The sequence below is a fragment of the Pinus tabuliformis genome, chromosome 9, assembly GCF_031772625.1.
Source record: "Pinus tabuliformis cultivar Carrire ecotype Pingquan chromosome 9, CPIR1, whole genome shotgun sequence".
NCBI classification, from domain to species: Eukaryota; Viridiplantae; Streptophyta; class Pinopsida; order Pinales; family Pinaceae; genus Pinus; species Pinus tabuliformis.
This window is the reverse complement of record NC_142307.1, coordinates 871,628,597-871,648,665: the sequence shown is the minus strand read 5'-3', so window position 1 is coordinate 871,648,665 and position 20,069 is coordinate 871,628,597. Positions and strand designations below refer to the sequence as shown.

The 20,069-nt window shown below is 39.0% G+C and overlaps 1 protein-coding gene across 2 annotated transcripts in view; it reads left to right on the top strand.

Moving 5' to 3' along the window:
* The first annotated feature begins 944 nt into the window (after positions 1 to 944).
* LOC149151554 (protein phosphatase 2C and cyclic nucleotide-binding/kinase domain-containing protein) overlaps positions 945 to 20,069 on the top strand; it is a 107,451-nt gene continuing 88,326 nt past the window's right edge. The window contains exons 1-2 of one of the 2 annotated variants that reach the window (XM_089441251.1): positions 945 to 1,375; positions 1,652 to 2,781. In XM_089441251.1, the coding sequence (XP_089297377.1) occupies positions 1,789 to 2,781 (993 nt within the window). In that variant the 5' untranslated portion in view covers positions 945 to 1,375; positions 1,652 to 1,788. The remainder of the gene's footprint in view (positions 1,376 to 1,651; positions 2,782 to 20,069) is intronic. The other variant, XM_089441250.1, reaches the window with a different exon arrangement.

The window sequence follows — 20,069 nt, the reverse complement described above, 5'->3', positions numbered from 1 at the left end:
AGAGCAAATTGATAAAGAGCTTCAGATTTCATAGAACAACTATAAATTCACTACAAATGAACCACATGGATACAAAACCTTCTCATGCCGTGGAGTAATGAGAGGCAATGAATGACAATAAACTCATTTGCATGTGTGAAACTAACGTTAGTGACTCACAAACCACATTTACCACAATTATGTTTGTGATGACTACAATTTGGCTCCCCACCACCTCCATTACTCACAAACCACATCTACCACAAGTATGTTTGTGATGACTACAATTTAACTCCCACCACCTCCATTACTCACAAACCACATATACCACATATATATTTACAATGACTACAATTTAGCTCCACACCACCTCCATTACATCATTACATCATTGATCACCCATATAAAAATGTATAAATTATATTTATACTAAACATTTGTAAAATAGCTTTTTCTAATACAATAATGATATCAATTCATTATTTTATAATAAATTATATATTATAATTATGTTTTCTTCATCACTCTCACAATGGAAGGCTACATAGCGCTATATCAAACGTTCCAAATAACTTATAAAAACACTTAATTATTTATGAAACATGACACCATATCCTTTGGTACATATATTTAAAAACCAAAATCCAAATACAACTTTTGATGTGAATTATACTTATTAGATTTATTTTAAAAAACCTAAAAGGTAAATAAAAATGTTAAATTTATTTTAAACATAAAGTTTATTTACAAGTGATAAGGTCATTAAATTTATTAATAAGTAATAAGATCTTTTCTATAACCCAGATTGTAAATAAAATTTTTAAAGTTACTTTAAAAAAATCGAAAATATAAATTTTATTTATAAACGATAAGTGCTTGAAAATATCAATTTTATAATAAGTGATGTAAGTTCCTACATAAGCGGAGACAATAAAATAAGAAAATAAAAGCAAAGGGCAGTTCGCTGCGTCGTATTGTTGTCTTGCCATGGAGAAACACACGCGAGCAACTCCACTACCGTGTGATTCAAAGTCTACCGTGTGATTCATAGTATACGTGGAATATATACATACATATGTTTGCTCACCGTAATCCCTCCTCAATCCACGCATGTATTCACTGTTAATTCGATACTTTCATTTCGATTTGAAGTGGCAGTTACTGGCAGGGCGGATTAGCATTGAGCAATTCATTTATTTATGATCCCAGTCTCGATTTATAATCGGTTTGTGAAACCCATGATTGGAATTATAAGCGATTTTGTCAGTTCAGCATTCTGTAGTTTGGACCGTTTCAGTGCCAGAAGCGGTTTGTAGCTGTTGATCTCGGCTGTTTATCAATGAGTGCACTGCTTTCAGAGCTCCACGGGGAGGGCTTATCCTTGTTAACTCCACAGGTATTTGTAAGCTCAAATTGATGTCTATTATCTGTAACTTTCAAATGCCTAAGTGAATACGTTAGCTTTCCCAAGCTTTGCAGTTTAATAACAAGTTTTCCCTGGGATGGACTCTCAGAAAGCCAGTAGTTTGAGACTATGTTGAATTTAGATAGACAGGTGAAAATTGGAATAGAATGGAAAGGGTTTCAGTTCTTTTAAATATGTACTCTTTCATTTAGGGCAATTTGTTTTTTGTAAGCAGTAAACGAATTAAATTCTTCAAAATCACAACAGGTGTATTATTGTTAAAAAATCCAAGGCAGGGTATGATTGTGCTTGTGAAACCCTAAACATGGGCGAGTCGAGGGAGTAGGAAGTGAGTACAAGCTTCGATGGGCTGCCTACGGGATAGGAAGTGAGTACAAGCTTCAATGGGTTGCATACATTCAAAAAATGCTAAGCGGAAGGAAAATGACAGAGACGAGTATGTCGTCACTCACATTGAAGATAATTCTGCGGAGGGTGAAGCTGAAGGAGGTATTGGAGTTGATAGGGCAGGCTCCTTAGACTTGGATGCCAGAGTTCCCCGTCTCTCCAGGTTGTCGGCCCAGTTTCTACCTTCAAGCGGATCAAGAGTTGCACAGGTTCCGGCCTTTAATTTTGAATTGAAGTATTCTTACCTTTCACAGAGGGGGTACTATCCCGAATCTCTCGACAAAGCAAACCAGGATAGCTTCTGCATTCATATGCAGTTTGGGAATAACATAAACGATCATTTTTTCGGGGTGTTTGACGGGCACGGAGAATTTGGAACGCAGTGCTCGCAGTTTGTAAAGAAACATTTATGCGAAAACTTGCTCAGGGACCCAGATTTCCGTACGGATGCTGTGAAGGGATACCATTCAACTTTTGAAGCCACCAATGACCAGCTACATCGCCACAGCATAGATGATTCCATGAGTGGCACGACTGCAATAACTGTCCTAGTGAGGGGTGATACATTGTATGTTGCCAATGTCGGAGATTCTAGGGCTGTTATCGCAGAGAGAAGGGGAAAGGACCTTGTCGCAGTGGACCTCTCCAGTGACCAGACACCTTTCCGAGCAGATGAGTGTGCTCGTGTGAGAAGATGTGGAGCCCGGGTGTTGACTCTGGACCAGCTTGAAGGGTTGAAAAACCAGAATGTACAGTGTTGGGGAGGTGAAGAAGATGACGATGGAGATCCTCCTCGCCTTTGGGTTCAAAATGGGATGTATCCTGGCACTGCCTTTACTAGGAGTGTTGGAGATACTATTGCTGAAAACATAGGGGTTAATTCAGTTCCTGAGGTTCTTGTGATGCAACTTACACCTATGCATCCATTCTTTGTTATTGCAAGTGATGGAGTCTTTGAGTTTCTCTCCAGTCAAGCAGTGGTTGATATGGTTAGTAACCTAATCCCATAATTTGTTCTGTATTTTTGAAGGTTTATGCTATGTATCCAGTTAATCTGATTTCCTATGTTAATACTTGATGCAGTTGTTGAGTTTTATGCAAACTTTGTTTTTCTTTCAAAGGCATATCTCTCCTCTGTGTTGTGTTACTGCAAATTTAACAAGGGTATCAATGGACATATACAGTAGTGTTTTTGAAGGTCCATAGTCAATAGTATTTTGCTTGCAATTATAGTAAAATTATTGTGTCATCAATGTCAACTCTGATAATTTTTTCTCTTTCAGCATCTCTGATATGTTTTGAACACATTTTACAAATGTTAACCTTATCTAAGTGAGTGGATTGTGGGCACATGAGCTCTTGAGAAACTATCACGTTCAGTCCTTCTAAAGTGGATTGGTTGTCTCACACTAGAACGCTATCTAAGGCAAAGTTATTAGTGGTCATTTTACTTCATGATATGGTCAAATATAACGAGTTTCTAAGAGGGTTAAAATTGGTGAAAGCCACAGGAATTGAAGTTCCTTTGTCCACCTTGACAAAGGTTCACTGAAAGGGAAGTGTGAGGCAAGTGGAGAGAGAGAGTTGTGTAGTTGCTCTCTGTCATTCAATTATCATCTCTTCTTGATTGAACAGTCTGTTGGAAATATGGTAGCCATGGTTAGTATTTTCATAATGTGAAGAAATTGTAAAATTTAAAATTTGAATTTTGCCTCCTAAACAAATCAAGTTGGTCTCCATTTTAACAAGTCGGTTAGGCCCCTAAAAGGCACCCATTCGACCCCATTTAAGTCTATTTATAAGAGAGCATCTCTCCTCATTTGGCATCATTGATCTATCTCTTGTTGAGCTCTGATTCAACGAATTTGGGAGTAGAAGGAAGGGGGCCGAAAATCTAAAGGGGGGCTTGGCATTTGGTCTTGATTCTTGGTTACTGGTTTGGCTATTATATTGATATTGTTTTTGATGTATTTGATGAGTTGAACTCTCTCTCACATAAGGAAAGGCTTTTTTTGGGTTTTCTCTTTTTGGGTTTTGCCTTGGCCTTAGGCCTAAATTTCTGTGTCTTTTGTCTCATTGTCTCATGTTTGTTTTACTGCTCTTTCATGTTTAATTGGTTGAGATTTTTCTTCAATATAATTGGTTAATGATTTTGAATGAATACTATGTGGAATTAATGCTAACTAATCATTCAAAGTAGTTATTTATTGAAGAAAAATTAATTTTGATTTGTGCCCTAGAAAAAATTCAACATGGTATCAGAGCGTAGGTTGAAGAGCAGTTTGACGAAAAGGACGAGTTGGTAAAAGTCTTACCGAGTTGATATGAGTTTGTTCTGGGCATTCAAATCAAGTAAAGAAGCAGAAGTCTCTTTAAATACAAAGTATCTCTTGTGGTATATATCTGTTGTGGAAGGCTGAACCTTTAATAAGTCTTGTAATCAAAGGATTGATCTTGTGGTGATTCTTTATTCTTTATGCTAGCTTCTCTGTGGTGATTCATGTGAGTGCCCGTGGCATCACATATGTGGTATTTGTTGTATCTCCTATAAAAAATTGTGAGCTCTATGGAACTATATATATCTCTGTGCTATGCGAGCTCTATGGCTCCTAATATGCTTGTTTTGTGGCTCCAAATATGTGTGATCTTGAGGCAAGTTGTTCTATGATATGTGCGAAGGGAAAAGGTTTCATCTTCTCTATGAAGTATGTAGTTTGTGACATATACCAAGGCTCTGTGTAGTCTAAGGAAGGATAGAAGGCCAAATTTATGGACAAAGTGAACCTTTCTACCTCTTGCTCTGGCTACCTTTTGCAAATCAAGTCTAGTCCGAATTTCTAAGTTTAATTCTAGAGCCGAGATTAAGGACCAAGAAGAATCCAAGTTATGAGAAGAATCCAAATTCTTGTGGTTTATTCGAAGCCCAAGATGATCGAGTTTAGTGATTAATCTAATTTAAAGAGGTACAAGTTTTGTCCTTGATCCAAGGGTCATCTCTGATCCGAACTAGATGTGTATAAGACTGGTTCGAACTCCTTTAGAAGGTTTATTTTTCGTCTTGTGCAGAGTATCTGTGGTAAAGTCAAGTTGGAGACCTAAATGGCATTCCGATGTGCCTTCTTTGTGATAGGATCCGTAAAATTGTTGGAGTTTGAGCATCCAAAAATTGTCATCTATGTATGGCAAGATCAAGATTGAAGTTCGAATAAGAAGCTCGAAGCTCTGTTTTCTCTGTGATTGTGTCTAAGATCGAAAGACAAATACCATGTGAAATTCTGAAGATATTTCTTAGTCAAAATGAGAAATTTTGAGGCTATCTTCTTTGTGATTGAAATCGAAATTCTAAGGAGCAAAATGGCGAAAGTCTATAATGTAAGTCTTCAAGTTAGAATCCCAAGTTCATTATTGTTATGACAAGTTTAAACAAGGAAGCCCGAGCCTCTGTGGAAGGAGATCAATTTCAAAGTTTATATAATGACAAAAGGACCAAGCTCCCTATACAAGTGTAAATTTGTGATAAAATGCGAGTTCTAATGAAAAGGGTTTGAAACCTTTGCATCTCTGCAATAAGTGCGAGTTTGAAGGAGGTCGGATCTCCCTCATGAAATGATCAAGTTTGAAATTGTGTAGAATAATGACAAATTCAGTGACAAGTCTGTATGTTTGAAGAAAGGTCCAATGTATGTCATTCCCGTGGAACTAAAGTTTGCGACCTATGGAACTAAAGTGTTCTTCGAGGTATAATTTGAAGTTCAAGCCCATTCAAAATTCTGCAAATCGATTTGAGTTCTACTGAGATTGAGGACATGTTTCGAAGCTCCTCAACCGTCTGAACTATGGACATGAATGCTCTTTGAGGCAATGGGCCGAGTCCCCATGTTATCTCTATGCACCATCACTAAAGCTTGTTGTGCCATCTATGGATTAAAGACGGTCAAAATATCTGAGAAAATAAGCTCAAATCCAATGGCATATCTCTGACACATCCTAAGAAGATAAAGTATGATCTAAGAAGTTTGATTCAAATCTAAGCCTGAAATGGTATGTGACCTATATATATATATATATATATATATATACTGTCAAAATATCTGAGAAAATAAGCTCAAATCCAATGGCATATCTCTAACACATCCCAAGAAGATAAAGTATGATCTGAGAAGTTTGATTCAAATTTGAGCCTGAAATGGTATGTGACCTATATATATATATATAAGTACAGTAAAAGGAAGCTGACCTGATTTGAAAACCGACCTAGAAGATATCGCTATGGCTAGAGGTTTTGATTATGAACTAACATTCAAGTTAGTTGCAAAAGGTCCTCAAAATCTAAAGTTGTTACTTTTCTCTCTTCAAGCCTTGAAGACCAATTTCTTCTTGATGAAGTTCTAATCATATGAGATTACATGGGTACTTTGATGCTAACTGGGCTGGTAAGTCTGCTAACAGAAAGAGCATATCTGGATGCTGCTTTAGCTCGGGGCCTGCCATGATATTTGGAGACTTGGATGAGCAAAAAAAGTCTGTAGGCCTTAGCATGACTGAAGTTGAGTATATTACTGCTAGCATGGCTAGCTGTGAGGCAGTATGGCTGAGGAAGCTCTTTGGAGAGCTGTTTGAGCATGTACTAGATACAACAGTAATATACTGTGAGAATAAGAGTGGGATTCGACTTGCAGAAAATCCTGTGTTGCATGACAAGTCCAAGCACATTGAGATTCAATATCACTATATCTGGGATATGGTGTAGAAAGAAGCAATGAGACTCCATCATATTGCGACTGATGATCAAATAACTGACATACTTACAAAGCCTTTGCCGAAAGGGAAGTTCTTGGTATTCAGAGAGCAGCTTGGACTGACAGTTGTGACCCTTCCTGGTGGGGGCAATCATGAATGATTGAGAACACTGAGCTATGCTCTTGCCTCTTGTTTGAGCTCACGTGTTAGGAATGGAGCCAAGAGAGCTCCTAGGGTTGAGGGAACTCTTGACTGAAGGTTGTGCATAATCCTTGTCATGTGTTGACAAGTGGTAATCCCCGCAAGCAGAGATGAGACTTGGTTGTGCACAATCCTTGTCATGTGTTGACAAGTGGTAATCCCCCCAAAGTTTGTGGATGCAGGGGTTCTACCACTTGCCTCTTCTGGTAAATCTTGGTTATGCACGATCCTTTTCATGTGTTGACAAGTGGTAATCCCCCAAGCAGTGACGAGACTTGGTTGTGCGCGATCATTGTCATGTGTTGACAATTGGTAATCCCCCTAAGCAGAGATGAGACTTGCTTGTGCGTGATCCTTGTTATGTGTTGGCAAGTGGTAATTCCCCCAAGTAGAGATGAAACTTGGTTGTGCACGATCCTTGTCATGTGTTGACAAGTGGTAATCCCCTCAAACTCCGTGGATGCAGGTGTTCTACCACTTGACTCTTATGGTAAAACTTGGTTGTGTGTGATCCTTTCCATGTGTTGACAAGTGTTATTCCCCCCAAGTAGATATGAGATTTGGTTGTGCGTGATCCTTATCATGTGTTGACAAGTCGTAATCCCCCCAAATTTGTATCAAAGTGGGAAGCTCAATGGATATAGGGTAATAGATGAATCTCCCCTATAATGATTCTTCTTCATTAGATTGAGACATCATTGTTCTAGAGTAGAGATGAACAAAGATGAGCAGAGAAAGCACAAATCTTTGTTGCAGAAAGAAATCCTCCCTAGCTGAGAGGGAGTGTTCAAAATTGACAGCTTAGGGTTTCATTTTTGATAATTTTGGAGTGACTTTCTAAAAATAGAAAGTCATGTTTAGCATCTCAAGATTGACTTCCAAGAATAGTAAATCACCTTGCATCAATTGGTAATCAACTATAGTTGAAGAAAAATCACTTAACTTATCATTAATCAATCCTAATAGTTCAATCTCAACTTAATCATAAATATTATTAATATTAATACTATTATCCTTTATGGTACTATGATATTATTGTGAAAAGCAATTACAAGTCACCTTATTTTCATCACCTCAATCACTTTGCACCTCTCTCCTCGATGACTCACATGGCACTTCGTAACTCTCTCTTAATGATATGTCACACTCTCTCTTACGCACTCATTAAAGTCATGGCATATTCCTCTTACACTCATTAAAGGCATGTCATAAAAGATTCCTCTTACTCTCTCTTTAATGCATATGTTACACTCAACTAAGGCATGAGAAGAAACTTAAGTAAGGCATGTGTTCCTCTCTTAATGACGTAAGTGCGTTTCTCTCCTTAATGGCATGAGTTACACTCCCCTAAATGGCATATGTTACTGTTCCTCAAGTCATGCGTATTTCTCCTCCTCTATGACAAGAATTTGTTGCTCATACATATTTTTTCTCATGTCTTCTCACCTACTACTACTTGTGCATTGTGAAAGAAGAATTTGAACTTGAGAAAGAGTTGGAGGATCTTGAAGAAGATTGAGAGAGAGAGACTTGGAGAGTAAGAGTAAAACTTGGTGAGCAAAGGTTGATTCAGTGTTTCAGTGTTGATTTAGTTGAAGGGAAGGTTGATTGAGTGTTTGCGTCTGCTACTGCTACCAATGATATTTATGCTTCAACTTCTTCAAATTTGGGTGAACTTGCTCATTCTCTTGATCTCTCATTGTACTTTATATCTCTATTGAACAATTGATATCTAATAGAAGAAGAATCTGGTTGGGTTTCCCCCTTGTGGGTTTTGCCCTGGTCGTTCGACCGAAATTCTCTGTGTCTCATTTTGTCCTGGGCTGTCTTCTATTGTGGATTTGGGTTATGTTCTGCCTACAATTGCTTAACTAATGTTGCAACAGGAAGAAGTTTTGAAATAAGAATTGTTTCAGCATAGAATACCATAATTTCAACATACAAGAAGAGAGATGAAATATAGAGTTGGATAATAGGCAATGGTTGGATGTGTTCTCTTAATCTGGTGGTTTAAGGAAGACCACAAATCAAAGTGACCGCCGACTTTGGAACTTGGATTGAAGTAGTTCGTGGACTAATTTCAAATTTGGCTAGAAGTTGACATCTTCTGTGATATGGAAGTGTTATTTGATGATGGTTTAAAGATAACCACAAACTGTTGAAATGGTGGTCTGAAGATGATTGCAAACTGTTGAAATGATGGTTTGAAGATGACCACACATTGTTATCTAGCAAAAGCAATGAGTCTTCTACTAAGTGGTGGTATAAGGAAGACCACCAACTTTGGAACTTGGCTCGAAGTAGTTCTCGGGAATTTTTTAAATCTAGCTAGAAGTTAACATCCTTTGCAAAATGGAAGTGCTCTCTGATGATGGTTTAAAGATGACCACAAATTGTTGAAATGGTGGTTTGAAGATGACTACAAATTATTGTTTAGCAGAAGTAGTAAGTATTCTACTAAGTGGTGGTTTAAGGAGGACCACAAACCAAATGGTGCTCACGGAACATGAATCTGTCTCTAGCTTTGGCTGACTTTGGTTTTGGTTTCAACTGTGGCTTAGGCTTGTTTGATATGACTTTGAAACAAGTAGTTGACTATCATTACCCCCCTTGTCAAATATAAGTTGAGAAGATGGAAAATCTCTCCATTGCAATATGTGTCAATGCTCGAGAATGAATTCTATGGTATTATTGATATATCTTTTTGGTTGTTGAAGACTATTGCCAAGAAGCGATCCATTTAAGGTGAATCTTTGCTCTTGCAGGTTTCTTGTGACTAGAACATCTGTTTTAATGATGAACATGTTTTTGACAATGCTCACAAGGGTGAAAGATTAAAACACTGATCTTTCATGTGTGCCAACTTGATGACAATGTTGGCATTTGAGAATATGATGTGGAAATGGAGTAGGGGAAGATGAGTTTTCTTGAAGAAACTCATTACTTTGAAATTGATTACTTCTTCCCAAGCTCTGAAGATGAGCTTAGGAAGTCCAAGTTGAACTTCTTCAACTTCATTTGAATTTGCTCCCAAAATGGTGTCACTGATTTGATCACATGCTAACGGCTAATAGGAATAAGAAAGGGAATTGTTTTGAACAAAAACTAGTTTATAATGACCACTCTTGGAATTCATCTCGTTGGAACTGAGATTTGAGCTGGAAAAACTCGATTTTGTCCTATGCATCTTGCAACATGTTCAAACATCTATAAGAATGGCTTTGGCGATTTTGACTGTATCGTCAACAATAGAGAGTATTAAAGTCTTTAGCGACTCTAATCTTCATCAATTTGAGCCATTTTTCAACAATTCAAGCTCAGTGAATGAAAGATTTCAACTCCAATAGAAAATGCACTCACTCTTAAATAAGTAAACTTACAAAAAGATAAATAGCCTCCAATTCTAGATAATTGATATCTTCTAGGGCCAATATAGGAGTTCTTCTTGTTATAATAGCATTATCATTAATGCAATTGAGAGTTATTTAGGTTTGGTTGGTTTAACTTTAAAAATCAATGTTCCACCAAGTTTCTAGGACGAGGAGGCGAGGGAGTGGGGATCCGCAGGAGCGACCTATGCAAAAGATCCCCACCAATTTTTAGGAAACGTGGGTGGACGTTGGGGTCTTAAAAACTTATAAATATAAAATATAAATCGATGAATCATATAATGGAAACAAATTTAAAACGAAAAGCATGATCATACATGTAAGGTTGTAACTGTATAGTGTAACTACTAGTCTACTAACTTACTAACAATGCACAATGAAAATAAATTATAAAATTATAAATGTTTAAACTTTTAAACTTTAAACCATATTGATTTTCCTCTTCCAATTATGAACACTGAATACTGAATATTTAAATAAAATTATAAAAGTCAAGTCTGATACATCAAGAGTCAAATTTTTTACTTGTATAGAGTCAAAATAACATAAGAAATATCAAAAGATAAATGAGCATAATTGCTCAAGGTAATCCGTTCAATGAAGGAGCAGACAGAAGGCTGCTTGGCGATGGCGGCAGCCTTTTGTTCAACGAAGGAGCAGAAAGAAGGTTGCTTGGCGATGGCGACAATGTTCAGTTCAACAAAGGAGCAAACAGAAAATGAAATGTGAAATGAACATAACGTAAATCCTTCCCGGTCGGTCAACAAATATTAAAAATTACATTTTTTTTTCTTGTTTCATAAAAAAAATTTGCGAATGTTTGGTTAACAAATATTAAAAATTACTTTTTTTTGTTTCATAAAAAAAATTGCGAACGTTTTCTAGGGAAACGACCCCTCAAGACCCCTTAAGAACCCTTTCGCCTAGGAAACGACCCCTTTCAAGTTTCCTTGTGTACCTTGTTTTTTGGGAGTGTGGGGAAACAACCCTCTCTCATCCCCAAGTCCCCGGAGCGCGAGGGAGCTAGGAAAATTGACCCCTAAGTGGGGGAATGCTACCCCGTGGAACACTATTAAAAACCAGATATGATGCCAAATTTGCCAATCTCTTTTGAGGACTTCCAATCTCTAAAGTATTAACTCTGTGAGGAACATAATAACAAATTGGTCATGACCACAAATCGACGAGGAAGAGGCAACACCAACTCTAGCCTTCTTGTAAAATTTTCACAAGTAACTAAGAACTGCTATAGCAATTACTTGTAAGCATAGTAGAGCTACTAAGATTGGCATTGAAGGATGGATTGTTAATGAATCTAATTCTCAAATATGGACCCTTTTAATGATGTTGTCCAGGGAAGCTTATGTGGAAACCTAGCTATAGCAAAAATGGCCACTCATTGCAGCAATAATGTGTCATGTCCCCATTTTTATTTTTCTTCATAGTATAGCTAGGGTGGATTTCCAGGAGAGGGGATGGCCAGGTCAGTGGAGCAGGTTTATGTCATCAGGGGTCCCGATGGAGTTTTGAGGAGTTTTTATGGGATTTGGTGGCATTCTCTTGGCATATACCATCATCAACACATTTTGCCTTTCGTTCTGTTGCATTCTGACAACTTTAAAAAATCAACATTATTATTGGGCATAACTTAATTAATTATGCTTGAGGTGGCATTTCGGGGAGATTAATTGATGGAATACCTCAGTGTAATATCTCGTTGGAACCAGAACGAGAAGATCTGCATGATGGGATTTTTGGATGGGAGTTTCAGTGACCTGAGGAGACATGGTGGCCAATTTACCCTTTTTCCGCATTAAAAGGAATATTTTAATTAAAATAAAAGAGGGAAAAGTGCTCCATGATTAAAATAATAATAAAATAGAAGATTCTAGAGGGGTTCATCAGATTTGTAAAAGAGGAGGAGGAGGCCATCAGAGGACATCTTGGATTGAGTATTGTTTCTTGTATGAGAGGTTGAGAATCTGGTTCTCTACTCTAGCAGTAGCTCGAGGACGGAAACCCTAGGGTGATTCAGTGAGAGTGGGTGAGCACCCATCTCTTCCCTTGGTGAATCCATTCAGGGTTCACAGGTTGCAGTGTATTGTTTTTAAGTTGTTGTGGAGGCCGATTTGCAACATTGTTGTAGATCTGTTTGAGGCTAGATTATCTTAGCTGTATGGGTTGTAGGTGCATGTAAAACCCTAGTTGTCTAATATAATAAAGCTAAGAGTTTCCTTATTCGTTGTGTTGTGAGATTGTAGTGCTCTATTTGTTTATTTTTACATGGCAATCTTATGTTTATGAATCAAATTTGTTTCTGGAGTTTTTCTGTGTTAAAAATTCGAGCTTGTCCCAATTTTTTCTCATTTGGGACATGACATAATGCTAGTCTTAATCCAATCAACCACAAAGACATTTGTGGATGTTCAACTTCCCTTTACAATAGCCATTTCAGCTAAAATAGGATCTTTGACTCCCAACATTGTTTAGACAAATGAGTTATCAAAACGTGTAGATGCCTATTGGAAATGTCATTGCTTCTTTTGGGTCATCTCTATTGATCAAACCATTAAGGACCTCATTTACAATTCCATTTGCACCAACATGTATCATACCATCACGACAAGTTTTGAGATCAACTATCTTGGCCAAATTGCGTGCATGACTCGTAGTTTCAATTTCAACTTCAACTACATCAAGTTTGAAACTATCACTCACAAATCCATAATACACAATTGTGAGAACTTCTTGAACCGACAAATTTTTGTGACCCAAAAGTAGTTGCTTTACAAAATTTGCTCATAGACTTGTCATTGCAAAAAATGATGAGTTTGTTGTAAAGAGTGAAGCATGGTTGATGGCGACATAAACAAAAACACCATAAGCAAAGGTTGTGAAGAGAAATAGCAGGATTATGAGTAGAAACATGACAAACAAATAGACCTAGAGTAAGTACGAAACCTTGAAGCAAGTGCCTATGAATTTGGCAAGAAAAATCAACATTTATTTTTCTATGAAATTTACTATCCTCATATACCACTCAAATACCGTAGCAAGAAGAGAATTTTTGAGGGACATTGCTATTATTTCCTCTAAGTGTCTCATAAACAAAATTGTTTTTGTTGTTAAGCAGGTGGTTTAGGCTAGGTGGATTCTAGGGTGTTGGAGTGTTTTAGTGAGAATAACTTGCAAGATATAGAGTGTGCAGGAAATAGGATGAAGTTCAAAGTCGAGCCGGTGAAGAAGCTTGAGCACAACCTGGTATGTAGACGAGCCATGAACGCAAACCCTACCAAGCTTCGAAACCACACCTAATTACAAGTAAAGAAATTTGTAGTAGCGTCTACCAAAACCTTGAAATCTTAAGAATTCTTCTTTGTAGGCATCGCTTGAATATTGTCGGCAACAACAATGCCTTTTGCCGTTAGCTTCTTGTTGACCTTGTCGCCTACACCTACCTACAGTTAGTGAGAAAGGCCTTTAACCCCACAAGATGTGGTTGGTGGTAGGGAACTAAGAGAAGGGGCTGTCACACTAATCTTGACTCTCTTCGTGTAAGCTATCTCCTAGGTTAGCTAAGGGGGTTGGTCCCTAAAGGAAAATTAATTTAAAGATGTGACAACCATCAATACATAAGATGAGCATTCAACCAGTGCTTTCAAATAATATTGCTTTAAAATGAAACTATATTTGCTGAAAGTAAATGAAATGCTTCCAAAATAGAAAGCCAGAATAACCCTGAAAAGTGAAACAAAAGAGTGTTAGCACAAGATATTGAAAGATACAAAAAATGCTTTTGAGATAAACAAATCTATGAATCAAAGCATGTGAAACTATCTTTCCATAGTTCAAACAATTAGTAATCTACTTCGGAAAGAAAAACTTAAATGCTAAACCAAGCTAACAATATGAAATTAGATTTGCAACATGAAAATGAAAACACTTGAAAATGAACTAATATATATATATATATATATATATATATATATATATATATAGATATCATCCACAAGCATAATGACCATCAAGATGACACATGCAAATGAAATCGTAAAGGGGTGAGCCAATTTTCAAGTACAAAAGAATTACTTGTTGCAAAGTTGAAAGAAATACAATACTTGCCTTTAAAATGCTTCTTGAAATAGAATTTGCATATGAAAACTCAAACTATTAAGATAGCAAAAATTTGAATACTTTGCAAGTAAAGTAAATGTGATGAAATAGTGCTCTTGGTTAATTTTATTAGTTAGCTCTAAACAAGATTTCAATTTGACACTTGTTCCTCATACCTCACCTTCGCCCAAAGCTTTTGGTCTCACAGTGAGGAGTCCATAGAGGTAGAGGGTCTTTAAAATGTCTATTCAACCAACTTATGTTGAGGGTTAATTTTAGTGAGGCTTGGGGCTTGTTACTGTTCAAACTAATAGGGGTCCTAAAGTGAATCCTAAAGGGGCAATTGCTAGGACAAGGGCAACAATGGAGACTTAGCCCACTATCACCTCTGGTTAAGGGTCCCTACTCTTCATGGACTTTCACCGATGGGAGGAGACCCAATATGAGGACTCACATACAAAGAATATATCAATGCAATGGATAAGGAGAGATTCCAATCACTATGTCTAAGGAGAATCTCAAAATTAGGGCTTGCTTGCTTTGTAAGCAAGGTGTAGGGTTCTTTCTAGGAAAGGTTGATAAAGATTTGAGGGTTAGGTTTATGGCGGCTAATATTTTTCCTTGATTCCTCTCATCGAGAGGTGTAGGATTGATCTAACGATCCCGACAAGTATTTATGAAGATATGAATTTATTTGTAATTACTTGACAAATTGTCAAGGTCGGCCAACAGCTAAGTGTGTGGCACACATGCCCAATGTTTAATATAAATATAAGTGAGGTTGAGTCATTATCTCATATTGTCTTCTTCTCTCTCACTCTCCTTACTTGATTGGGTTAACAAGGAGCAGCTAACGTGGGAGAAGAAGGACGCAACAAGGAGGCAAGGAAGACGCAACAAGGAGGAGGACGCAGGTCTGTTCTGCGTTGACTTTCGTTGACCTGGGTGCAGCAAGCAAGAGAGGATTGCGTTGACCAGCGAGGGAGCCATTTTGACTGCGGCCTAGTGTGGGGAGTCTCCCTCAAGCAAAGCTGCAATCTTGATCTGCTGCTCGTGGACCTGATTTGACTCACGAAGTGACCAACGCTAACTGGTTAGTGCTAATCGTAGGGTTGCCTAGACGTTGACCAGTTTTGACCATTGCTTTTGCGCTGTTTTGGGCTGTCCTTCATTGTTGTTAAAGGCTGAGTTGACTAAGGTTGACTCTAGGCTATTTGTGAACCATTTGATCCACTTTGCAAGTGCTGGTTAGGGCTTCTATTGCTACTGTCATAAAAATTACAGATCTATACTATTGTACTATTTCTCTCTCTGCTGAACTATTGAAGATTAAAGAAGAATTGATCAAAGGGTTTCCCCGCATTGGGGTTTGTCCCTGGCTAGCCGCTACATCTGGTGTCTCTTGTCTTGGCTTGTTTTCTGTCGATCTATTAATGTTCTATCTGCACTTTACTTTATGTTTATGTGATTGCTAAACAATGGCTAATAAGAAGAATTGAAGTAAATTGCTATAAGCATAGAACATACCATAAATTAACATGGTATCGGAGCTGAGGTGAAGACAAAGCCCACGCAAGAGCAATCACCGAAGGCTACTGAAGCAATCTCAAAGTTTTCATGGGGTCCTCATCACACTTCCCCACTGAAGACAAGCTCCTTGAGAAGTCTGATTATCACGGATGGAAGATTTCTCTCGATCTGACATTAGAAGAGCAGGAAGTGTTGGACCATGTGAGAGGCAAAATCGTTGAGCCTCCATCAAATGCATCTGCTGCTGCAAGGAACAAGTGGACCAGGGGAGAAGTCAAAGCAAAGAAGATCATCCGGGACTCTATCGACAAGCGCTTGGTGGCCTATGTTTCCGAGCTGACCACCTCCAAGGAAATCTACGATAGACTGGTAAGTTTATTTAAAGTTAATGATGCAAATCAAGTTTTGTTCCTTAAGAATAAGCTGAAGGAAATTAAGAAGGGCAAAGATGAGAGTATGCAAGCATACTTCTTAAGGATCACTGAGATCAAGAATGATCTCCTATCAATTGGGGAAGTCATTCTTGACAGGGAACTGACCATCACAACTCTCGGAGGGCTCCCATCTGAATGGTATATATTCAGAACCACTCTTCTCAACAATAATGTAATTCCTGGATTTGAGGAATTGATGGCGAGATGCATTCAAGAAGAGACAAGGATGGAAGAGCAGGAAATGCTTGCACTTAGAGGCAATCCTACTGCTTTCTCCTCTCATGCTAAAAGGAGAAACAATTTCGGGTCTAAATCTAAAGGAAAGGCTGGACCGAAGGGTGGAAGAAAAGGAAGATGTCACATTTGCAACAAAATTGGCCACTATGCGAGGGAGTGCCCTAATAGAAAGGACACACATCATGACGATGATCAAAATTACTCTTGAGGCAATCAAAGGAATGGCAGGCTCAATGGCAAATGAAAGAGGAATGTCGGAAATCAAGGAAGTGGTCAACCCTCCAAGAAGGCAAGAAACTCCAGGTATGAATCTAACATTGTTAACAATAAGCAAGATGAATATTATCTACTAGCGACCCTCTCTACCACTACTCCCCCGGACTCGCTGGGAAATTGGCTTATTAGTAGTGGTGCCTCAAGGCACTTCACTGGTTACAAAGAAGCCCTTTCTAATCTGATAGAGAAGGAGACCAACCTAGAAATTGTTCTTGGGGACAACTCCAAATATCCAGTGAAAGGCGTAGGAAATGTTACTCTACAATTAAATTAGGGCAATACAATTCATTTGCAAGAAGTCCTATATGTACCTGATCTAAAAAAGAACCTGGTTTCCATTTCAGCAATGAAAGACAAAGGCTACAAGGTGGCCTTCATCGATGGCAAGGTACGTGTATGGAAAAAGGATTTTAAAGATGCTTTCACTCTTGGGTTTCGAGTTGATTCACTATATTAGGTCGGAGGAAGTCCGCTGGGTGTCATGTCTTGTGACACTTCTCTCCAGTCCGAACAATGGCATCAGAGGTTTGCCCACCTTCATTATAAAGCTCTACTCGATGTGAGACAAATGGTGACAGGGATGCTCGAGTTCAAAGTAGAGCAAGAAGGTGTATGTCCGAGATGTGCCGAAGGAAAGCTCAAAAGGGGACCATTCCCCTCAAGCCATAGCAAGACCTCCGATACATTGCAATTGGTTCACTCTGACATATCTGGTATGATGCTTGTGAATTATTTGGGAGGATATTTATATTACCTCACTTTTACAGATGATTATTCTCGCAAGACTTGGATATACTTCTTGAAAAAGAAGGATGAAGTGTTCTCCTGGTTTCGTCACTTCAAAGCCTTGATCGAGAATCAAACCGAAAAGAAGATCAAGATCTTAAGGACTGATAATGGGATTGAGTATGAATCCAATGAGTTCCATGACTTTTGCAAAGACGCTGACATTAAGAGGAAGACTACACACCATATACTCCTGAGCAAAATGGTGTGGCGGAAAGGAAGAATCGTACGATTGTGGAAGCTGTCCGTGCTATGCTCCATGATCAAAGGCTTCCGAAGTTTCTATGAGCCGAAGCTGCGAATACCACCGTATATGTTCAAAACCGATGCCCTCATCAAGCATTGGGTTCCAAAACTCCCGAAGAGATGTTCATTGGTAAAAAAACTTGATGTATCTCATTTTAGAATTTTTGGGAGTCCTGTATATTTTCATGTGTCGAAAGAGAAGGAATAAATTGGGTGCATCTGGAAAGAAAGGAATCTTTGTGGGCTATAGCGAAAATACTAAGGGCTATAGAATCTATGTGGCTGGTCAAAGGGGAGTCGAGATTAGCCATGATGTCACCTTTGATGAAAATATGGCTCTTAGCAAAGTTGACAATCTTCCTATATTAAGGAAATCCGGAGAAGCTGACACCAGGAAACTAGAGGAAAAGGAAGATGAGACGGTGCTCGATGTAGAACTTATGGATCCTATTGATCCCCCTTCGTAAGAGCCTTCCTCTTCTAGGAAGAGGCCTTCATGGCTTAGGGAGACACTTGATGATGCTGAAGGACACATTGCACCCAGAGGGACTTTTCGAGAAAGCAAGAAGCCGACCAGGTATCAGGGATACTTGACCCTCATGAGCACGATCATTCAAAATGAGCCTTCATCGTTCGCCGAAGCTGTCAAGCATCAAGTGTGGAAGGATGCTATGACTGAGGAATACGAGTCCATCATGAAGAACGATGTCTGGGACGTGGTTCCCAGACCCCAGGACAAAGCAGTTGTCACTTCGGAATGGCTTTACAAGATAAAGCATGGAGCTAATGGAAGTGCTAAAAAGTATAAGGCTCGTTTTGTCCCTCGTGGCTTCTCTCAGAAGGAAGGTATAGACTATAACGAGATATTTGCACCTGTTGCCCGATATACCACCATCCGCTCGATCATAGCCCTTGTTGCTTCGCAAGGATGGAACCTACATCAGATGGATGTCAAGACCACGTTCTTGTATGGTTTGATCAAAGAAGAAGTCTATGTGGAACAACCCGAAGGATTTGAGATTCATGATCGGGAATCTCATGTGTGCAGGTTGAGAAAAGCCCTCTATGGGCTGAAGCAAGCATCTCGAGCATGGTATGAGAGGATCAATAGCTACTTGATGAAGCTGGGATTCACTAGGAGTGAAGCCGACCCTAACCTTTACTTTAAGGTTGAAGATGAAAAACCTCTCATACTGGTGCTGTATGTTGACGACCTCTTTTTGACAGGTGCAGACCCTCTCATTCACAAATGTAAGAGGGAGTTGGCTTCTGAGTTTGAGATGAAGGACTTGGGACTGATGCACTATTTCCTAGGACTAGAAGTCTGGCAGAAGCCAGGGGAGATTTTCCTATCTCAAGGAAAATATGTGGTGAAGATATTGGAGAGATTCGATATGGTGGACTGCAAGCCCATGACTACCCCGATGGAGCTTGACTTCAAGAAGTTAAACGGTAGTGCTGCTGGACCTGTTTTACAAAATGCTACCGAGTATTGTCAACTCATTAGAGCATTGATGTTCTTGGTGAACTCTCGTCCGGATATATGTTTTGCAGTCAACACGTTGAGTCAACATATGGTTGAGCCTCACCACACACGTTGGATTGGTGCCAAGAATCTGTTGAGATACCTTCATGGCACAATCAATCATGGGTTGAGGTACACTGCCGGAGATGTGAGACTACATGGATATACCAATGTTGATTGGGCAGGCAATGTGGTGGACTGAAAGAGCACTTCCGAGTGCTGTTTCTCTTTGGGATCTGCTTCGATATCCTGGATGAGCAGGAAGTAGAAGTCAGTGGCTTTGAGCATCGCTGAGGCAGAGTACATTGCTATGAGTATGGCCTCTTGTGAGGCAGTTTGGTTGCGAAAGCTCTTTAGTGAGCTATTTGGATTTACAATGGATACTACTGTGATCTTGTGTGACAACCAGAGCGGGATTCATTTATCAGAGAATCTCGTATTTCATGATCGCTCCAAGCATATCGATATCAGGTACCACTATATCCGGGATATGGTGCAACGGGGAGCAATAAGGTTCCAACATATCGATACAGATGAGCAGGTCGCCGACATTTTGACGAAGCCCTTAGGAAAGATCAAATTCTTGACTTTCCGAGAACGATTTGGTGTCATTGAGAGATCCTCTTATGAGGGTCATGTATGATGCATACATTGAGCTCTGGGAGCTCCCGGGGGCTTGGGGTACTTCTTGGAGCGACATGCGACCATAGGGCGACTCACCCTCCCCTAGTGGTGCGCTATGTACAGGGTGAAAGGTTCAACCTTCCCTTGTGATACCCCGTGGCGACTTTGGGACAGGA